Source organism: Salarias fasciatus, chromosome 7 (genome assembly GCF_902148845.1).
Source record: "Salarias fasciatus chromosome 7, fSalaFa1.1, whole genome shotgun sequence".
NCBI lineage: Eukaryota > Metazoa > Chordata > Actinopteri > Blenniiformes > Blenniidae > Salarias > Salarias fasciatus.
In genome coordinates this window covers 983,781-1,004,909 of record NC_043751.1, presented here as the reverse complement: position 1 = coordinate 1,004,909, position 21,129 = coordinate 983,781, and the positions used below count along the sequence as shown (strand labels likewise).

At 51.0% G+C, this 21,129-nt stretch overlaps 2 protein-coding genes across 11 annotated transcripts; one reads left to right on the top strand and one right to left on the bottom strand.

Moving 5' to 3' along the window:
- The first annotated feature begins 30 nt into the window (after positions 1-30).
- Positions 31-10,392, top strand: LOC115392006 (proline-rich protein 5-like). Of its 10 annotated transcripts, XM_030096485.1 has the most exons (12): positions 2,159-2,285; positions 2,446-2,718; positions 2,862-3,265; positions 3,450-3,461; positions 4,589-4,722; positions 6,343-6,423; positions 6,606-6,654; positions 7,227-7,293; positions 7,954-8,045; positions 8,412-8,549; positions 9,748-9,865; positions 10,033-10,392. In XM_030096485.1, exons 5-12 carry the CDS (start codon positions 4,601-4,603, stop codon positions 10,350-10,352), a joined length of 987 nt encoding a protein of 328 aa, XP_029952345.1. In that variant the 5' UTR covers positions 2,159-2,285; positions 2,446-2,718; positions 2,862-3,265; positions 3,450-3,461; positions 4,589-4,600; the 3' UTR covers positions 10,353-10,392. The 10 variants fall into 10 exon arrangements, with proteins under 10 accessions (XP_029952341.1, XP_029952340.1, XP_029952339.1 ...); XM_030096484.1 differs by having other exon boundaries at positions 2,862-3,461; positions 4,592-4,722; XM_030096486.1 differs by lacking the exons at positions 2,862-3,265; positions 3,450-3,461 and having other exon boundaries at positions 4,592-4,722.
- A 1,601-nt stretch (positions 10,393-11,993) lies between these two features.
- Positions 11,994-20,878, bottom strand: LOC115391482 (GRAM domain-containing protein 2A-like). The gene is made up of 11 exons (XM_030095757.1): positions 20,775-20,878; positions 17,470-17,527; positions 17,199-17,271; positions 16,989-17,092; positions 15,317-15,415; positions 14,930-15,001; positions 14,257-14,316; positions 13,082-13,217; positions 12,907-13,000; positions 12,140-12,241; positions 11,994-12,042 (listed from the first exon to the last, which is right to left on the bottom strand). The coding sequence occupies exons 1-11, from the start codon at positions 20,876-20,878 to the stop codon at positions 11,994-11,996; spliced, it is 951 nt and encodes a 316-aa protein (XP_029951617.1).
- Positions 20,879-21,129: the final 251 nt, after the last annotated feature.

The window sequence follows — 21,129 nt, the reverse complement described above, 5'->3', positions numbered from 1 at the left end:
TTGTGGTTATTTAAGAATTTTGAGAAGCAGACAAACTTTGGGTGAAACCCCACGAGCGCGCTCCCGCGGCCGGTGGACCGTTCTGCCCCGCGGTCACTTTTTCTCGTTACACCGCGGCTCCTTGAGAATGGAGCGCGGAGCGTGTGCGTGCGGGGAGGACGGCTGCCGGCCGGAGGAAGTGGCGCCTCGTCCTCTTTGCGTGAGGAGCCTTGCGGTGTTTTTCCTGCGTGCGGAACCGTGGAGCCTCGTCCGCGTGAAGCCCCCGCGCGTGCGTCTGCTCCCCGGGCGAAGTAGTTTGCGCGCACAGAAGCGGAGGGAGAAGTGTGCCGAGGTGAGTCCGCACATCCTGCGCGCGCCCCGGGACGTGCACGGTGGTGCTGGAAGTGCACGTGGACCCCTCTCAGTGCTCCGGAGTTTGTGCAGCTGTGCGCGTTCATGTCGCGAGTGAGCAGATCTGGGTTCTGCTGCGATTCTCCCGAAACGGGGATCAGCAGAGGCTTTCAGCAGTTCACCCAGTCCGGGTGCAGGGGGCGCTGTGGCGCTCAGGCGTTCAGGTGTGTTCAGGTGCGTTCAGGTGCGTTCAGGTGTGTTCAGGTGTGTTCAGGTGCGTTCAGGTGCGTTCAGGTGTGTTCGGGTGGTGTTCTGTCTCAGAAAACCAATGAGTCCAGGGAAAACCCCAGGTCTGCCCCGCTGCACCCACATGGAGCTACACCCTCACCTGGAGCACTGTCGGGAAAGGCGGAGGACACTCCAGTAGTTGATCAGTTAGGCTGTAGTTTGGGGGCGTTGGAGTTAGACACACACACACACACACACACACACACACACACACACACACACACACATCCGTCCTGGGTGGAGCGGCAGGTCTTGTTTGGACTGTGGCGGTTGGTGCTCAGAGGCCTTCCACTACGTTCAGGTTGTACTGAGCCGCTTTAAATTCCTTAATGTGTGTGTGTGTGTGTGTGTGTGTGTGTGTGTGTGTGTGTGTGTGTGTGTGTGTTAAAGCCACTAAGCCCTCTAACTCCATGCAGAGAGCCGCTCCGGGCTGACTGAGCTCCTCGGAGCGCCGGGGTCATGAGCTGCTGACCCCTCCGGAGGATTTGCTGGGATTTTAAGACCAAGGTAACGATCCGGGGTTGTGATTCTAGTGTGTGTTGTTGCCGAGTGTGTGGGGGTATTGATCTGGATGGCGACGGGTCGGGGAGTCAATACGGAGACTTCAACGTTCACTCACTGTTTTTTACCCACAATGCCTTCTGTTGGTGTTGTTGTACACAGAACTGAAGCTTTATCCAGAAACTGTCTTGGTTGTTTTTCAGTAGGGCTGAGCAACGGATGGCCTTTCTATCTACTCTGCTGCCTTTTTTTGTTTCACGAAACAGAACTCTTGCTTTGGAAAATTGAGTTTTCAGTGAAAAAAGTAAAAAAACTCAGGATTTAGTTTGGAGCCAGAGTCACAGCCTGATTTGGAAGCAGTTTCTGGTGCTTGGTGAGTCTGACTCCAGCTTGTTGCCACCAGCTTTGATTTTGCTTTCAGAATCTTCCCTCCAGTTACCTCATTTTATTAGAATTACTCTCCACCTGTGCACATAGTCCATCATGCATTGCCACGTCCGAGAGTACCGCCAAAACAAGGAAAAGCAGAGGTTATTGATCAGAGTGGGACCGGAGGGGGGGTCGTGACGGAGTTTCCTCTGAACACGGAAACATCTGCGCTGTGCCTTCACGTCTCGGTTTGAGTTGGCAGAGCAGCGTCGGACACACAGCGCTGCTGGAGCAGGGCGCGCCGGATTGATCCTGTATTCTGGCTTCTCTGGCCGGTGGTGGGTTCATGAGCGGACTTCAGGCTGCGTTGGTGGCGACCTTTAACCCCTGTGGCGTCTCAGGGTTCAGCTGAGGCCGGGCCGCTCGGCGCTCAGCGACGCCTCGGTCAGGACGGCTGGAAGAGGAAGCAGAGACCAGCAGGAAGTGCTGCGCTGACTGGACGGTCGGCTCGTGGAGTGGCCGGTTTAACGCCGTCTCAGTGCTGCAGCCTGACCTCTGACCTCTGCAGGTCCTTCAGGCCTCGTTTCAGCTCCACATGAACACCATACCTGCTCCTCAGTGGGAGTAGACGTCGCTACAGCCGTACCTCAGTTCACTGGAGCGAGGGTTCTCCACTCAGACCACCAGCTGCTCGGCGCTGCCGCCCCATGGCTGCCAGTGGTACTGCAACACCTGGTCTGTCTCCGAGAGCAGACGGCGAGGAGGCCGTTTCCTGTCCGCTGAACGCGGGACTGGAGGTGAATTTCCCGGCTCCGTCTGAGTTCGGCCTCTTGGTCGTCTGACTCATGAAGCTCCTCCGCCCTCCTAAATGTTCTTAGCTTGGCTGACTGACTTCAGTCTCTCCGTTGAATGTTTGGATTCTGATCTCAGTGAGCGATTCCATTCTTTCTGCCATAGGATAAAAGTGAGCGCCGCTGCTGGGTGAACCTTCGCTGTTGCCGTGTTGTGAAGGGGGTTATGAGAGAAGCCCGCCAGCGCAGAACGCCGTGGCGGGTCAGCCTCGTCGCACAGGAAGCTGTGGTGCAGAGTGCGACCGTGTTTCTAAATGAATCAGATCCTGTGAAAGATGCTCGGCTGCAGCAGCCATCAACAGGAAGCAGAACCTGAGCAGAGGCGCCGTCAGGAGGGCCTCCCGTCTGCAGACTGCTTCCAGCCGTCCGCGGGACGCAGGTACGTGGTCTGGTGGCGTTTTCTCACCGTCAGGAAGAACAGGCTCCTCAGGGTCTGTCTGTCTCTAGTGAGGATGTGAAATGAGCTCAGGACGGTCTTCACCGGTTTAAGAAGGAAAAGGAACTGAAACTGGTTGATTTTAGGCTTCATGGAAGAATAAGACAGGATGAATTCTAAACCGCCGTGTGAGCGTCTTGTGAAGGCTCGGCGCGTCTGTCAAGCCTCTCTCCATTCTGGATGCCGGCAGCTGCGTCTGAAGTTCAGCTTCAATCACATGTTGCTGCGTTGGGTGTGTCTCACACACACACACACACACACACACACTTCCACTCTCGATGTGTGAGAAGTGTCAGCCTCGCTTTACTTTCACACCTCAGAAAGCAAGTCTTTCATTTCTGTCTCTGTCTTTGAGGAAAAACAAGCGGCGGCCTCGGCGTCCGTCTCCTGAGTTGAAGCGTCTCTGCTGCTCTGGAGGACGAAATATCAGAGTATCAGTGGATGTTCGTCGTCCAGAGCCGACTGTCCTGCCGGGGTCGGAGCTGTAGAGGTCAGCTCGCTCAGCCTCGGCCTCTCAGGGCGAGACGTCGACCCAGAGTGAAGCTGAGCCTTCATCAGTCCCTTCACCCTGATCCTGGTGGTCCGGACCCCCCTTCAGAAAAACATCGCTGAGTCCAGGAAGGACGTAGAAATCCTCAGGAGTGTCCCTGACCTCTGACCTCTGACCTCTGCAGGGACCCGTCCACGTACGTCACTGCTGTGGTCTGTCTTCCTGATCCAGTCGATGAAGGCTTTGATCCAGATGTAATGAATTCTCTGAGCAGCAGAAGCAGAGGCTGAAACGGTGTTTTTCGGTTTTATTGTTGTGAAACTGAAACTGGATCAGTTTGGATTTTTTCTCACTTGACATTTCAGTTCTTTTCTTGTCCTTCTGACTTATTTTTTTTTGTCTTGTTTTTGCTAGCTGGATACCTGCAGTCGTTCTTTAGACTTTACTTTGTGCTTGTGGTTTTTTGCTGGTTGAGGAAACAGGGTCGTGTAAAACACCCGCTGCTGTCGCCGTTCCGTCTCGGTCTGCAGTGTGGGGGAGCTAAACCGCGGTTGTAACCAGGACGGCAGCTGGTCATCGGTGCCGTCAGCTCCAGTCGTCCACTGAGAGCCGGTCTTCGCTGGCGTTCCCCTGGTCGGGTCCGCAGTGGGATGCAGGAGCCGCCTGCTGCCCGTTACAGGGACCGAAACGTCCCCAGTCCCAGCTGGCTCTGGGTAAAGACACCGTCCATCACTGCTGGACCAACAGGGACACGTTCTCATTCTTAATGGTGAGAAATTCATAGACCTAGCCTCAAACGTCGGTGCGCTTTGAGAGGAAACCCTCACTAGCAGTAGTGAACCTTGTGAAGTCCCCAGGCTCCGAGTCAGATTTCTGATGTTCATGCTGTAAGGCGAGAGTGGCGGTCAGGGCGCAGTGCAGGAGTCATGCCACGCTCTATTCTTAGAAATGAGAAGCTGTGTCTGTGGAAAAGAGCCAGCACGCCGTATTAATCCAGGTGAGGAGGGCTTAGCGCTGGAAAGACATGATTCATGCCAAGCTGGTGGAAAACTGCTCCCTTCGCCCGTGGTTTGGTTCAGACTCGCCGCTCGGTTCAAGCAGCTGAAGGAAGCGTTTAGTGGATTTCACCAGATCCTGGAGGATCTGAAGCATTACTGAGGCCATGCTGTGTCCTAACTATCCAGGACTATTTCTTCCAGGATTTATGAGTTCTGGAGAACTCGGAGTCAGAATGCTGGCCGAGCGCCGTCTGCGGACGCCACCGGGGTGTTCCGGGGTGTTCCGTGGAGTTCCCTGCTCATTTTGCACCGCTTCTTCCCACAGCAGTCGGGGGGCATGATGGGGTCGTTCCGCCGCCCCAGGCCTCGCTTCATGAGTTCTCCGGTTCTGTCCGACCTGGCGCGGTTCCACGCCAGCACGCCCGGCCTGCAGATCTCCAACGCCACCGTGTGGAACAGGTCAGCTACCGCTAGCTTAACGAGCACTTTGGAGCGTTCTCCTTTCCTGCATCGCACTCACACACTGCTTCACCATGGCCTCTGGATTATGAGAGAACCCCATAGTCGGAAAGGCACAGAAAGAACATGCAAACTGCACAGAGATGTGCACCAGAGGTTTCTTGCGGTGAAAGTGTTCATGAGGCAACACTCGTTCTCACGGTCTGATCTGCGTTCTCAGCTTTAGCACACGGTACAGCAGCGTCTGACACGTCCAGACCAGACCAGGAAACTCAGACTGCAGTCTGGAACGCTCTGGAAGCCCAGGTCCAGCTGTGGTCCACTACTGGGGCCAAAGCGCTTCACTTGGTGTGGGTTGATGCTTTGATTCCAGTGTTTTCTTAACAGAGGTAAATTAAAAGTGTCAAAACTATGTGGAAGTATTCTCTTTAGAAAGGTTTAATCTTCGCCAAGACTGAATGTTTTCAATCAAAACATCCAAACTTTTAATATGAACTGATCGTTTTTACGTGAAGGTTAATAAATCTTTCCACAGATGTACTGTTTAAGAAAACACTCGTCTCTCTCCCAACAAGTGCCCGGCACGTCACTGAATGAAAAACTAAACCAGGCACAGGCGTCACGTCAACGTCAAAGACTTCAGCATCAGATACTTATCATCATATTATCATAGAATTCTTCCAGATTTATCACAACATCACAAAACTCAGCATTGCAGTGTGTTTGACTAACACGGTACTCTTCTCCCACGCTTAAAGTTTTTGTTGAAACGAATCGTTCGTCTTGTTGGACAGTTGGATCCTCTTTGGTTGAAAATCTTGCCCGGCCCGCCGCCGGCAGCGTGTTTCCAGGGTGCTGGAGGCGTGCCGGGCCGGCGGCTGTTTCCTGCTCTCCGCAGCGCCCGGCAGGATGTTTAGGAGGAAGCAGAGATGGCAGCAGGGTCACATCCTCTGCTCCCGCTGAGTCACTCACTTCACAATAAAATGCCAGTGGTCGCAGGAAAAAAGCAACAAGAAGCTTTTTCTGCTTGGAGTCAGTGAAGCAGGGGTGAGCGCTCTTTAAAACCACTTCAACTCAAGGTTCAGAATTCTAAATAGAGGTATAAAAGAAGATATAAAGACCCAACCCTCATCTCAGTCAAAGAGAACGCCTGTAGCTGCCACACCACCGGAAGTGTTTCTCCTGCTGTTGGATCCCAACGACTTTTCACAGTAAATCTGTGGATGTGACCTTCTCTGACCTCAGATGAATGAATGAATGAATGAAGTAACTTTGGATGACTGGAAGAGTCCTGTGGTTTGTAAAACATGAGCTTATTGATTTCAGACTGACAGACATGTTATCAGATCATGGTCCCTGTACACAGTCCCTTTGTAAGCCTGATGGCACTCCAGCAGATCCGGAGTCAGCCGGCAGCGTTCTGCTCGCAGTGGAGTGTGTGTTCCTCATATCCGACAGTGAAGCATCGGAGAGAGGAAGGAAGGAAGCTCGGAGCTGTCGGGGTTCTCCGGCTGTCCAGCAGCTTCATTAGAAAATGTTCCAGAACCCACCATATTCTGATGAAGGTCATGATCCCCTGGAGGATGGTCCGAGCTGACCGGAGCTTGTTGTTTCTCTCAGGGTCCAGTCGGCTGTGATCAGGGTCTTCCAGGGAAAAGCTCTGCAGAACAACGAGCTCTACAGCCTCAACGAGAGCATCAGGTGACCCCTCCTCTGCCTCCTGACGTAACGGACCAGCAGCACAGAGTCACGTTCATTCACGTTAAAAAGCTGCGACTCGGCTGTAAAACGGTTAAAAAGACGAGCTGAGAGTTTCCGGTTCAGTTACATGACGCGGTGAGACGAGCCGGCTGATGGTCCAGACTGTCTCTTCCTGTGTGCAGGTGGCTTCTGAAGACCGAGATGGGCTCCTTCATCAGCGACTACTTCCAGGTAGGCCTGCTGCACGGCTCTGAAGGAGAACCTCAGAGTCCCGGGCCTCAGTCAAGAACCTGCAGCTGTTCAAGTGTCTTTCAGAACCAGAACCTGTTCTGAACTGAGCCCACCTGTCATGAAACCTATCCTGTACCACAGAAAGGCCCAGCTGGGGCCTGAACCTGGACCTTCTGGGGGTCTGCTGTGCTCCAGCAGTGAATCCTGGTCAGACCCTGAACCAGGAGAAAGATCCTTTGTGTTTCACTTCCTGAAGAAACACAACAAGCTAACAAATCATCTGCAGGACTTCCTGCTGAGGCTGGATGTGGGATCATGCCACAAAGCATCATGGGATTGACCTGCTGACTGAATGGGGTGTAGTGAATGAACCAGTTTGATCTCCTCCAGTCAGACTGACAGAAATAAGGGTTCAGACCCAAACCCCAGGATAGCATTCGGTTTGAGTTCAGTGTGAAGCTGCTGTAAGGACTGACGCTCAATTTCACCTGATTTCAGCATAAACGAGACTTTCAGCTGTTCTTGTCGTGTGAATCGTATTTGATGTGTTGTCTGCTGTGTTGCTGTTGCAGAACCAGCTGCTGACTCGAGGCCTTTCTGGAGTCTTGGACCAGATTCTCCTCCACAGCAGAGATGATGGTCAGTGTTTATAGGTTCACACTTTCAACCAGGAAACAAAACGTGGAGGAACCGGTCTGATAAAACTGATCCAGACCAGATTAATGCTGAAACTTTAATCCAGATTATGTTTCAGTCTCTGTAGGAGAAGGTTCTGATCAATAGGACCAATGAGATCTAACAGAACAGAGACCAGTCCTTTATCTGAGGCCATGAGAAGATCATTAGTGACTTAGACCAGAGCTGTCTCTGGTCCGTGATGAGCTCTAGAACCTGGTCTCTGGTCCATGATGAGCTCTAGAACCTGGTCTCTGGTCCATGATGAGCTCTAGAACCTGGTCTCTGGTCCATGATGAGCTCTAGAACCTGGTCTCTGGTCTGTGATGAGCTCTAGAACCTGGTCTCTGGTCCATGATGCGCTCTAGAACCTGGTCTCTGGTCCATGATGAGCTCTAGAACCTGGTTTCTGGTCTCTGGAACCTGACTGAAAAGATTCTAATAGGTTGTCATTATATAAATGGTCTCAAAGCTTACTTCAACAACTTCGAGGACTTTAGAAATGGAGGGAAGGTTGGGTATTGTCCTGGAACTAGTCCGGCGGTACAGAACCTGCTACTGAAGAAGAATTAGCGTCCTTCCTTCTTGCTGTTGGATCATCTGGAGATTTCTTTGCTCCGTCAGGTGAGGAGCAGCTGGTCGTCCTCACCGACGCCTGGAACCGGTTCTTCACAGAGACCCTCCCCACCCTGCAGGCCATCTTCTACCCGGTCCAGGTCCGCAGCTGTGTTATTCCCAGACCTTAATCTGTCCTGAGAAGGTTCATGTAAACACACCGGCTATCGGAGCGGGATCAGCGGAGTCAGGGCGGCCAGTCAGACGCTGCTCAACCTTCCACAGCTTTTGTGAAAGTTCATATTGACATTTATGTTTGTTGTTGAAGTGAAATAAAAGAAAAACACAGTTTGAACATGTAAGAGGCCAAAATTAGTCAGAATCGTTTTCCTTTCATATCGAGAATTCCTTCATGTTTGAACCCTTCAGAGTGGAGAGGCTGTTGACACTGTGTGTGTGTGTGTGTGTGTGTGTGTGTGTGTGTGTGTGTGTGTGTGTGTGTGTGTGTGTGTGTGTGTGTCCTCCAGGGTCAGGAGCTCACTGTGAGGCAGATGTCTCTGCTGGCCTTCAGAAACCTGGTGCTGCTGCGGCTCCCCCTGCAGGCCGCGGTGGGCGCCGCGGCCCCGCCGCCTCCGGCCTTCCTGCAGATGCTGCTGGTGTTGCAGGTAAAGCCGATCCTGGAGACGAGCAGGCGTCGGTGAGCCTCGGCATCTGCTGCTCACGCTGCACCTCTTCTCTGCTGCTGTTTGTTACTATTTACTGAAACAAGCCAGAACTTTGAATTTACTTTTGCAGCTGAAACACAGTGAAAAGCCGTTCTTTCTGCCTTGTTTCATTAAATATTAAGATGTTCCTGAATGCTTCTTTAAAAAAAAGTAGTTACTTGCTCGTTGTTCAAAGTAGAAATTTAAAGGTTCCTTGTTTAAAGTAGCTTTTATTAAAGAGAGTGTCAAACACATGGCCCGTGGGCCGAAAATGGCCATTCTCAGTAATCTGATTTGTGATTAATTTTTAGCTGCAGGCTTTCTGATTTCCGTGCTGTTCTCAGCCACAGTGCCTCAGAAGTCGTCTGCAAAACGCTGTTTTCAGCTTCTTTTCCTCGAGTCTGGTGCTTCTGGCCTGCTGGTCCAAGTTTTGACTTCGCTGCTGAAATAATGAAGTTAAATTTGAACACACAGAACGGCTTTGTCATTTCTGACCCAAAATCTTGATTAGAAACAGGAATATGAAGAGGATGAAACCAGCTCCTACTTCATTCAGAGTCAGATTCAGAGATGAATGGAGCGTCTGTCAGAGATTTAAAAAATAAAAGCTGTAAAGAAACAAATGGTCAAGCTCCGTCTGGCTGCCAGGGGTGAGGTGACGCCCGGGTTCAGCCCGGGCCTTTCACTTTGACCCAGGTGACCTATAGCTACACCTGTCTTTCAGAATAAAAGCCTCTCACTGGCATGTGTTCAACTTCTGCATCTCAACTTAAACTTTGCACCCCTTATGAAAAGGGCTGAGTTTCATAGGTCACATAGGTCAAGACCCTGAGAGTCACTTTTCTGCCCCATGTTTTATAACAGTAGTTTAAATATTGCTTTTCCTCAATGGTTCTCTCGCTCTGTCAAATGGAGGATTCCTGTGGCTGCAGCAGCTTTCTGCTGTCACACGCTGACATCTAGTGGTGTCAGATGGTATGTCAAGGAATATTTTGATACATATTATTCAGTCCTGTGACTTCAGTTAAAAATCCAACTATGCAACAAATGTGGCGCTCTCGTAATTGTGTGATGTTCTGGAGACGCGGGGATCTGAAGTTCTGTCAGCCTCTGGGACCGGAGTGTCTTGTTGTCCTGAGTGTCTTGTTGTCCCCGGCAGGGGGTCCATGAGTCCGGGGGTCCCAGTCCGGAGTACCTCCAGCTGGAGCGTCTGCTGGAAGCCGTCGTGTCTCCGTATCTGAGCAACGTGATTCACAGCAGGAACGACGTGCTGTCAGGTGAGGATGATGAGGCAGACTCTTCCTCCTTCATGAAGCTGAGGAGGACGAGGACCCGGCGCCCTCAGAGACCAATCAGACGCTTTCATACGGTCTGGAGCCTGAAGATTTATTCAGCTTCACCTCAGGAGCCGGTGGGCGGGGCTTAAGACTCTCCCTGTTTGCAGCAGGCTCGTGTCATCGGCCGGAGGTCAAGGTCACGCAGCACCGCGGCTCCTCGGACCCCTGGGACTCCGGCTCTCTGTCCCCGCTGGTGGAGAAGGAGGGCGAGGCGTACCTGGAGAAGGCCGGCGGCGTGCGGCGCCACACGGTGGCCAACCCCCACTCTGACGTGCGCCTCCTGCTGGCGTCCAGCATGATGCATGCTGGGAGGGGCGGGGCTTCAGGGCCCCCCAGAGACAGTGGACACCAGAGAACAGAGACGAGCGAGGAGACACCAGGAGACGGAGCGCAGACGGGGGGGACGTCTGGGAGGGACGGGGACTGAACTCGGCTGGACCGTCTCTCTCCTCCTCAGCGCTGTTTTAAGATCCCAACTGTACAAATAAAGATTATTAATGAAACCAGATCCTGCAGGCCACCTGCGTGAGTCTGAACACCTGCAGTCTGCATGTTCTTCCTCACACCCTCCAGGAGTGGAGCCTCGTTTTCCTCCTCATCCCCACTCACTACTGGTACGACGCTGAAAGCACACAGACCGTAACATCTGGAACATCTGCAGCAGTGTATTCATCCCAAAACGCAACGTCATGGCATTCAGTACAGACAGCTATCAGCCATTACATTATGACCACCGACGACACTGTCTTCTGAATAATGCTCCTGCTGGGGGGTCTACAGGAGGCTCTTTGTTCCTAAACTTAAAGGAATACTTCACCCAAAAAACGATTTCTTCTTGTAAAGGTCTTCCTTTACACATTCGGAACTCATCCTTTGAAAAGTGTTCGCTACAGACCCTGAGCGAATCCACGTTGGCGGTCCCGGTATCCTTGCCAAGAGCTACTAGCCACAGTTTTAGCCTTTCAGGGACCTGGACAGGTAACTTGTGGAAAGTCACAGAACGGGATCTCCCCAGGCACCTGCGCTTCATTTGATTGAAGCACCCAGGATAGGCACACATTGAACCATGTTTTTGATTTGATTAATGATTTATCAAGTTTTTCTACCTTGGGAAACGCTAACCTCCTCCTCGTCAGGCTCACAGCAGAGTGTAAACAGCTGAACTTCTTCTCCTACGCTTGCAATTTAGCACAGTACTCCCTGAAAGCGCCAAGCGTCTGTCTTGGTCTGCCGCGGCTTCCGTAGTTCAGGGTGCGCGCGCAGACGTGCACTGCAGAAGTACGATATAGCACTGTTTACTCTTGAAAAATGTACTAAATGACCCCGTTTCGAATTAATTATGGACGTTACCCGCTCAGGACACTTGGATTACAGCGGACGAGCAGTATGAAGGAAAATAGGCACGTTTTGTGGACTTTATGGACCTTTTTCTTTCGGGCTCTATTGGTCCCTGTTATATGGAAGCTTGTTGACAACAAAAATCCCCCCAGATCTCCAGCTGCATTTCAGACATCAAAAAAGTGCCCCAGAGTTTTGCTCAGCATGAGGGTGAGTAGAAAATGAGGCCAAATCGTTTTTTGGGTGAAGTATTCCTTTAAAGATAAATGTCAGACTAAATGTATGAAACAGAAAAAATACTATTTTCTTCCCATTTTGACCCTTTCATTTGTTGCGGCGTCACTTTTCCAGCAGCAGTCTCGGACTATCAGTGTGTGAGGATTAGAAAATAAAAGCCTAAAATCAGACTAATAAAAAACAGGAAGCTGTACGGAGGAGAGGAGCTGGTCTGGATCGGGTTCCAGTAAGACCCACTCTCTTCCTCCTCCTCCTCCTCCTCCTCCTCCAGGCAGACATGTGGGGTGGGGGGTGGTTTAGTCTTCATGTCTAACGGAGTGTCTTGTTCAGATCTAAATGAAGCCTAAAGGAGTCTAAAACCCAGCAGGGTTTTCCCTCCAGACGCCGGAGCTCGTGGTCATGTGACGTCCAGACGCTGCTACCACGGTTCTCCAGAGAACCAGTTCCTCTCAGCTCCCCCCGCTAACTGGACCTTCACCTCGGGGAGGGGGGCTCAGGTTCCGGTCTTCAGGTTGGCCAGCCAGCAGGGCATCTCTCCACATCTGGAACATCCAGAGACACCAAGATCAGAGAACATCTGGAACATGACACTCAGCTGACACTGTGTGTGTGTGTGTGTGTGTGTGTGTGTGTGTGTACCTCTCGCTCAGGGGGGGCTGGCTGGTCAGGAGGCTGAGCTGCTGCTCCAGACGACACACTCTGAAGGCCAGATAGCAGGACAACAGGACCAGGAGGAGAACCCTGGAGAACCACCGCGCACACACACACACACGCACGCACGCACGCACGCACGCACGCACGCACGCACGCACGCACGCACGCACGCACGCACGCACGCACACACACACACACACACACACACACACACACACACACACACACTCTCTGAACAGCGGGGAAACACCTGGAGACGTGTGATGAAGGAGGTATTACAGGAGCTTTTTACTGGACTGGATGAGTTCAGGCTGGATCATATCAGTTTTAACTAAAGAAAATTTGGTTCGAAAAGCTGTGAAATGTCTTCTTTTAAAGGAGTATTTTTAAAATCACATTTCAGTTTCAGAACGCAACATTCTAACATACACTCATCCTTCAGGCTCATCTAAAGACACGAGGCTCACCCTGTTCGGTCACTTCACAATCACAACATCCAGCCTGAAAGCCTTTAATGTGTTCATAAGAAGGAAAAATCAAAGATGTGATCTGAACTGATGAACAAATGAAACCATGAACTCGTACTTCCATCATCATGTTCAGCAGTGTTCTGGAACCGGGAGGAGCGAAAAGACGGTATCGTGATTTCTGTCCTGATAGTTTAAACCAGGATTGTAAATATGTTGAAAAGATGAAGATGGAAGGACGGTGTGTGAGAACGTCTCTGTCCGGTGTGTGTTCAGACGACTCACAGCAGAACGAAGACCTTCAGCAGCTGCAGCTCCAGCTGGCTGATCTCATTCACCGGCTCCGCCAGGAGAACCTTCTCTGACTCCAAACCGCCGTCTGCAGGGAGCAGGGACCGGGGGGGTCTAGGTCAGGACCTGCTCCAGACCACATGTGGTCCCACTAGCCCCGCCCCCTCACCGGTGAGTGTGTGTGTGCTGAAGGGCTGGTCAGCGGCGAGGCTGGGGGCGGAGTTTCCCAGCAGGTCTGGGAGGGAGGAGGAGACGGGGGGGAGGGGGGGCTTCCTCCTCCACTTCAACACCTCTGGATATTCATCCTGACAGAAACACACACTGAAACACACACTGAAACCATCCTGACAGAAACACACACACTGAAACACACACTGAAACCATCCTGACAGAAACACACACACTGAAACACACACTGAAACCATCCTGACAGAAACACACACACACTGAAACCATCCTGACAGAAACACACACTGAAACCATCCTGACAGAAACACACACTGAAACCATCCTGACAGAAACACACACACTGAAACACACACTGAAACACACACTGAAACACACACTGAAACCATCCTGACAGAAACACACACTGAAACCATCCTGACAGAAACACACACTGAAACCATCCTGACAGAAACACACACTGAAACACACACTGAAACCATCCTGACAGAAACACACACTGAAACACACACTGCAGTGTTTATTAATGAAAGTTAAAATGGTGTTATTTAGCCGCTCACAGCCAGTTTTTAGTGTTTAAAGTAAAAAAGGTCTTTAAATCGACTGCACTGACACTAATAAACTGGCACGCCCTGGTGGAGTGTTTTCAACTGTTAAATCTTGCTCAATATTCTTAATTAAGATATTATTACGGTAAACGTGTTCAGCCTGCGTTACCACTGATAACCACTAGGTGGAGGTGATGCTGAGGCTTTCTGGAGTCGCTTCAGGCAGCCTGACTTTTTGTCCTCATTATTTTAACACTTTCCACAGAGAGAACATTCACATGCCTGCTTTCAAGGCTGACTTTAAAGGTTCTGGAATTGTCCCCATTTCTAAATATTCCATTACTGTAACGAGGAGCAAACCCTGTCAGTACATGAAGACATCAGCAGACGGCCAGAGGCGGCCGGCGCGGTCTTCTGTTTGGCTTCCTTAATAATCATTAATAAAAGTCATGATGACTGATTTACAGTCATATAAACTACATCAACCATTCCACACAGCAGGCGCCAAACCTGCACTTCATCTACAGGAAGCTCCTGAAGTGTGTGACGGAGTGAAGCCACAGGGAGAACATGCAGACTCCACCGTGTCAGAGGTCAAAGGTCAAGTTACCATGGACAGAGAGCTGGGCTCCTCCAGCAGCTGCTTCAGGCTCAGACTCTTCCCGTTCACCTGCGCACACACACACACACACACACGCACACGCACACACACACACTGTTCCATAAAGCTAAAAATGGCTAAGAACCAATAAAATCCTAAACTAGGGAAACAGAAAAATAACATCAAGGATTAAATTTGTAGAAAAGCTAAAATAAGAAACCTAAAGTGGAAAGAATGTCTGAAACAGCTGAAATAACCTGCTTCAAGGTAAGAAAAGAGGTTAAACTGTTAAAATTCCCCAAAAAATGGTAAAATGAACTAGAGATAGTGTCTAAAACAGTTAAAATGACATAAACTGTTAAAATAAACGGCACCTCTAATATATCATTTAAATTTCAGAAATCTGTGACAAAAAAAACTTTCTTTTCATGAAATAACACATATTTATCAGAAATGGGCTAAAACTACTAAAACAAGAATAAACGTTATAAAACAGCTGAAAAAGGCAGAAACACATAAAAACACAAGTCAGCCAAATGGGACAAAACTTCTAAAACGGCCCAAAATACACAAAAACAAAAGAAACAATAGATTTTAAAATATTGCTAAATTACTAAAATGGAAGCTAGAAAAGGAAAATAAAAACTGTTTGTGTTAAAGGAGGAAAGCTGAGGAAACACACCTGCAGGTGAGTGCAGATCCTCCTCAGGACGTCATACACACTGTCTCTGGACAGCAGGGACACGAAGACGTACTGCACACACACACACACACACACACACACACACACACACACACACACACACACACACACACAGAGATCATTAGTCTGAAGGGAGATGGATTGTTTGCTTCCTTTAAAGTTTTTGAGTTTGAAAAACGACAGATAACGCAGAATGAGAGAACGATTACAGCATTCAGTACACTTTTTAAATTAATTTTCTATGACTTTTCTTCATCGTGCCAAAAACCTCTTCGATTAATTAATCTTCCAGCCGTGGATCTGCGGATCGTCACCACAGATCTGATAACCCGGCGAGGATCCAGGATCGGGAGCGCCTCTCTGCACCTTCTGGCCCGTATCCATGGTGATGGCCAGGCCGTTGGGCACCAGGCCGGCCGTCTTGTGCTTCTTCACCAGGCGCACCGAGACCACGGGGATACACACCTGAGGGAGGAAACACACACTCTGGAGTGTGGAGCTTTGAGTTTGAGGAGGTAGCCGGAGCTGGGGGGGGACCTGAGCTCCTGGTCGGACCGGTACTGATTCAGTTTCATTGGAACGTGTGCTGTCAGGAGCATCTGCTGTGGTGCTTTTATTTTGCAGCAGGAAGTAGCAGCTCCTCAGGTGAACACACACTTGTTGCCGAGTTTCTGTTGAGTTTGTGAGTCTTGGATGGGTTTAACACTTTCCCCTTCAGTTTGGTTTTTAGTGAAGAGACGGTTTCTGAACAAGTGACCACTGCTGAACCAGAGACCACTGAACCTGAGACCACTACTGAACCTGAGACCACCACTGAACCTGAGACCACCACTGAACCAGAGACCACTGCTGAACCTGAGACCACTCCTGAACCAGAGACCACCACTGAACCTGAGACCACTGCTGAACCTGAGACCACTACTGAACCTGAGACCACCACTGAACCAGAGACCACTGCTGAACCTGAGACCACTCCTGAACCAGAGACCACCACTGAACCAGAGACCACTGCTGAACCTGAGACCACTCCTGAACCAGAGACCACCACTGAACCTGAGACCACTGCTGAACCAGAGACCACTGAACCTGAGACCACTACTGAACCTGAGACCACCACTGAACCAGAGACCACTGCTGAACCTGAGACCACTCCTGAACCAGAGACCACCACTGAACCTGAGACCACTGCTGAACCAGAGACCACTGCTGAACCAGAGACCACTGCTGAACCAGAGACCACTGCTGAACCAGAGACCACTGCTGAACCTGAGACCACTGCTGAACCTGAGACCACTGCTGAACCAGAGACCACTGCTGAACCAGAGACCACTCCTGAACCAGAGACCACCACTGAACCTGAGACCACTCCTGAACCAGAGACCACTCCTGAACCAGAGACCACCACTGAACCTGAGACCACTGCTGAACCAGAGACCACTCCTGAACCAGAGACCACCACTGAACCTGAGACCACTGCTGAACCAGAGACCACTGCTGAACCAGAGACCACTGCTGAACCAGAGACCACTGCTGAACCTGAGACCACTGCTGAACCTGCGACCACTGCTGAACCAGAGACCACTACTGAACCAGAGACCACTACTGAACCTGAGACCACTGCTGAACCAGAGACCACTACTGAACCAGAGACCACTGCTGAACCTGAGACCACTGCTGAACCAGAGACCACTGCTGAACCTGAGACCACTGCTGAACCAGAGACCACTGCTGAACCTGAGACCACTGCTGAACCAGAGACCACTACTGAACCTGAGACCACTGCTGAACCAGAGACCACTGCTGAACCAGAGACCACTGCTGAACCTGAGACCACTGCTGAACCAGAGACCACTGCTGAACCAGAGACCACAACGTGAAGCCCTCAGAACCCTGCAGACTGCAGACTCTCCACAGAGACATGGCTCCAGGTTCTTCCTGGACACACACACACACACACACACACACACACACACACACACACACACACACACACACACACACACACACACTCACACACTCACACACACCAAACACTCACCTTGATGTCTTTCCCGAAGAGGTTAGCGTAGAAGCAGAGCCAGTTCCTGGAGATGTAGAGCCGGCCCTGCAGCAGGATGTCTCGCAGCAGCGCGCAGGAATACACTGTCCAGAGGGGACATCTTTATTCCAACACACACACACACACACACACACACACACACACACACACACACACACACACACACACACACACAGCGGGACCTGGTACCTTTCATCAGGATCTCCTCGGGTGGAACGGTCTGGAACAGTTTGTGGTACTGAGAGTTGTATTTACTGACAGTCTGTGGAGAGACCAGCGCAGGACACGGATCAGTCTGTCCTGCACGGCCGCTTCCATATGAGAGCAAAAAAAAAAATGTGAATTTGAAACGAAGTGTCATCTTTGTAAAGTGAACACTGCATAGAAAAACTACAGATTAAAGCCCCACGGTGAATGAAACCCTGGAACATTTGAATAAGCTGGGTCTGGTGAGACTTACTGATCCTCGGTAACATTTCTTCACGTCTTCGTAGGACAGGTGGTCGATCAGCTGCTGCCTGGAAAACAGCACATGCCATCAGGTCATTCTCTGTCCGCCGAGCCGCGGCGCTGGAACAGTCCCGGTGGGTGAACGGGTGAATGCTGGCTGTGAGGGACACTGCTTCACTGCTATTTACTGTCCAAGACAGGAACATGTGGGGACTGGGACCAGGCCAGCTGCCACGTCTTGACTTCAGGTCTCGGACTGTGGCTCTGCTGTAACATCCTGCTGCTGGATGGCAGCACACCTTCACCGGTCCAGTGCCTTCCGCTTCTCAACGGGTGAAAACACCAGTATGGACCCAAACTTTACGTCTTCCAAACTCACAAAAGATTCAGTTTCTACAAACTGGAAACCACACACACACACACACACACACACACACACACACGCAGTCATTAGCAGCACACACAGATGCCACAGTCACTTCCTGGCGTCGGATTTCATGGTCATGTAAATGGACTCATGACAGGAAGAAACAAACGCCGTGATGTTCATGCAAACAGGAAACAAATGAAAACCACGGTGGAGCGACCACTGAGGAGAACAGCCATGACTGACTGGTACCATCCACACCGGAGAGCCGGTGTAGGAACCCGGACCGGACCGGACCGGACTGGACTGGACTGGATCGACCTCCAGCTGCTCGCACAGTGAAACACAGAAGACCAGCCTGGAATGTCTTGGTTTAGGATCTCTGATCAGCTGTGTGGTAGGGCTGCAGCTGTGTATTCATTCTCGTCATCAGTTATTGATGAATACTGGTGAATAATCGAGTAATCAGTTAAAATACAACTGAATTGTATTTGCCAATAGGGTTTATTGATTGGGTCAATCAAAAATCGGCCCTGATCCATTGTCTGCCGATCCGATTGGGACATTCCTAATCAGAGACGCCAGAAAAAGTCTCAACACCGTAGACTGAGACAACCCTGTGACGGTGTACAACTCAGAGAGCACTTCAGAATAAAGTCTGCCATGAAGAGTCGCGGAGGGCCAGCTGGACAACGCCTCTCAGCACCTCCACACAGACCATCACAGACACGATCAAACCTGTTCACATCACCCTGTTTTGAATTAGTCTATCAGAAAACATGATCTCCAAGATCAAACATCTGCAAACAGTCACCACTTCATCACTGGAGCAACACTTTTCATGTCAACATCTCTCATCATATGCCAGTGAACCAGCAGACACACACACACACCAGACAGACACACACACACACACCGTCGTCCTTCAGCCTCCCTGACAGCAACGTGGGCTAGCTGCACGTGACACACACGCACGCACGCACGCACACACTGGTTTTGTGTGGTGATTGTCTCTTCTGCACGTCCACTCAGCCTCCAACTTCTGCCAGAACCTTCCAGACCCGGCGGCGCGTCGCTCGGTCTGTCTTTATGAAGACACTCACTGACTTGGCGAGTTGCCAACTGTTGCTCACATAAAGGGTGATAATTGCTTATTAATGTTTCGAGCAACTGGGCTGCAGTTCAGGAAATGTCCTTTCAGTTCAGGGGCCACAAACAGCCTCATTCACTCTTTTGATGGTCAAACCAGCAAATCCACAAACAACCACAACTCCAAACGCTTCCGCTTCGCTTCAGTACAAATAAGTAGGAGTGAGTGAAAATGTTGCAAATCGTCACAGCAATGGCGTCTCTCTTCAGACTCAGGTGATCGGATGGCCCAGAGTCCCTGGAGAAGGCGGTGCAGCTCTGATCAGCGGCTCCTGGAGGAGCTCCGTTCAGGTTCAGGCACTTTTTACACTCAGGCTCAGTGAGTGGTGGTGGAGCTGTTTACACATCAGATCAGAGCACATCTATAACCATGTAACACAGACAGTGTTCCCGGGTGTAGATTCTGGTGCCTTCAGGGGTGGAAAATGCCTTTTAACTACATATCTAGCAAAGTGAGTCAACTTTACACCGAGTGAAGAATCCAGTAGAGTAAAGCCAGGTCCTGGTCAGGTGGTGAAGCTGATGCTGGATCACAGCAGATCACAGCTCCGGAGGATCTGCTTCAGCAGCCTGACCTGGGAAAGGGGCATTAGGGCAAGTCTGGGGCAACACTCACACTCCAGAACGACACCCGGCTGGAGTTATTTCATCATTTCATTTGCTGTGCTGGATCATCACGAAGCAACGCAGGCACGGCCGCCGCCGGGTTCTGATCCGAACCGCTGACGTGGACAACCGTCCATTCATCTGTCCATCCCCCCCTCCGTCCAACCATCAATCCATCTGTCCATCCCCCCCTCCGTCCAACCATCAGTCCATCTGTCCATCCCCCCCTCCGTCCAACCATCAATCCATCTGTCCATCCCCCCCTCCGTCCAACCATCAATCCATCTGTCCATCCCCCCCTCCGTCCAACCATCAATCCATCTGTCCATCCCCCCCTCCGTCCAACCATCAATCCATCTGTCCATCCCCCCCTCCGTCCAACCATCAATCCATCTGTCCATCCCCCCCTCCGTCCAACCATCAATCCCTCCCTCCATCCCCCCCTCCGTCCAACCATCAATCCATCTGTCCATCCCCCCCTCCGTCCAACCATCAATCCCTCCCTCCATTCAACTGTCCATCCATCTGTCCATCCCCCCCTCCGTCCAACCATCAATCCATCTGTCCATCCCCCCCTCCGTCCATGCATCCATCCATCCATCTGTCCATCCCTCCCTCCGTCCAACCATCAATCCCTCCCTCCATCCAACTGTCCATCCATCTGTCCATGTCTCCTTCCATCCAACCATCCATCCATCCATCCCTTCCTCCATCCATCCCTCCCTTCCTCCCTCCATCCATTATCCATTCATCCAACCATCCATCCATCCATCATCCATTCGTCCAACCATCTATCCATCCAACCATCCATCTTTCCTTCAATCCCTCCCTCCGTCCAACCATCCACCCTCCCTCCATCTATTCATTCATCCCTCCCTCCGTCCATCCATCCCTCCCTCCCTTCGTCCATCCATCCATTATCCATTCATCCAACCATCCATTCATCCCTCCCTTCGTCCATCCATCCATTATCCATTCGTCCAACCATCTATCCAGGTAGAACGTGCAAAATCCACACAGAAATTTCCAGACTTGTTTTCACAATCGTGTTGCTACGAGGCGAGTGTTTAACCCCCATGCTGCCGGAAGACGCTCCTCCTCCTGGAGGACATCGATCACCCCAGTGTGACCGACTCCCCCACTGAAGCTGATCTTACAGCAGCTGAACGGGTGAAGGAGCGACAGAGGTTTACCTGAAGAGCAGGTGGCACTGGGCGTCCTCCTCCCTGTGGATCTCCACCTCATGGGGGGTCAGGACGGCACCGGCGTCACTCAGGTCCAAGTGATCAGACATCATCATCCTCAGCCTCCACTTTCACAAAGGAAAACTCTTTCAACAGTCACGGTTTGATCTTAGAGGTCAGAGGTCGGTTCGTCTGTCACTGGTGAAAGCTTCTTGTCGACTTTGACCTGCAGCTGCGGATTTGACTAATGAGGAGAAGAAGAAAGCAGGAAACGTCCTCTGTTATTGGGTAGAAATGGACAACGACCAGGAACACGCTGCAGATCAAGATGATTCGGGTTTGACTCCTTCAGAAAAGCTGTTTC

Bases quoted from the DNA above. Each gene is read 5' to 3' on its own strand.
- LOC115392006 (XM_030096479.1), top strand. From the start codon at position 128: ATGGAGCGCGGAGCGTGTGCGTGCGGGGAGGACGGCTGCCGGCCGGAG. The intron at 332-4,588 runs GTGAGTCCGCAC...TTCTTCCCACAG, and splicing joins GGAGGGAGAAGTGTGCCGAG to CAGTCGGGGGGCATGATGGG. The intron at 7,294-7,953 runs GTCAGTGTTTAT...TTGCTCCGTCAG, and splicing joins CCTCCACAGCAGAGATGATG to GTGAGGAGCAGCTGGTCGTC.
- LOC115391482 (XM_030095757.1), bottom strand. From the start codon at position 20,878: ATGATGTCTGATCACTTGGACCTGAGTGACGCCGGTGCCGTCCTGACC. The intron at 15,416-16,988 runs GTGAGTGTTTGG...TTCCTCCCTCAG, and splicing joins TCTTCGGGAAAGACATCAAG to GTGTGTATCCCCGTGGTCTC. The intron at 13,001-13,081 runs GTGAGGGGGCGG...TGCTCCCTGCAG, and splicing joins CAGCACACACACACTCACCG to ACGGCGGTTTGGAGTCAGAG.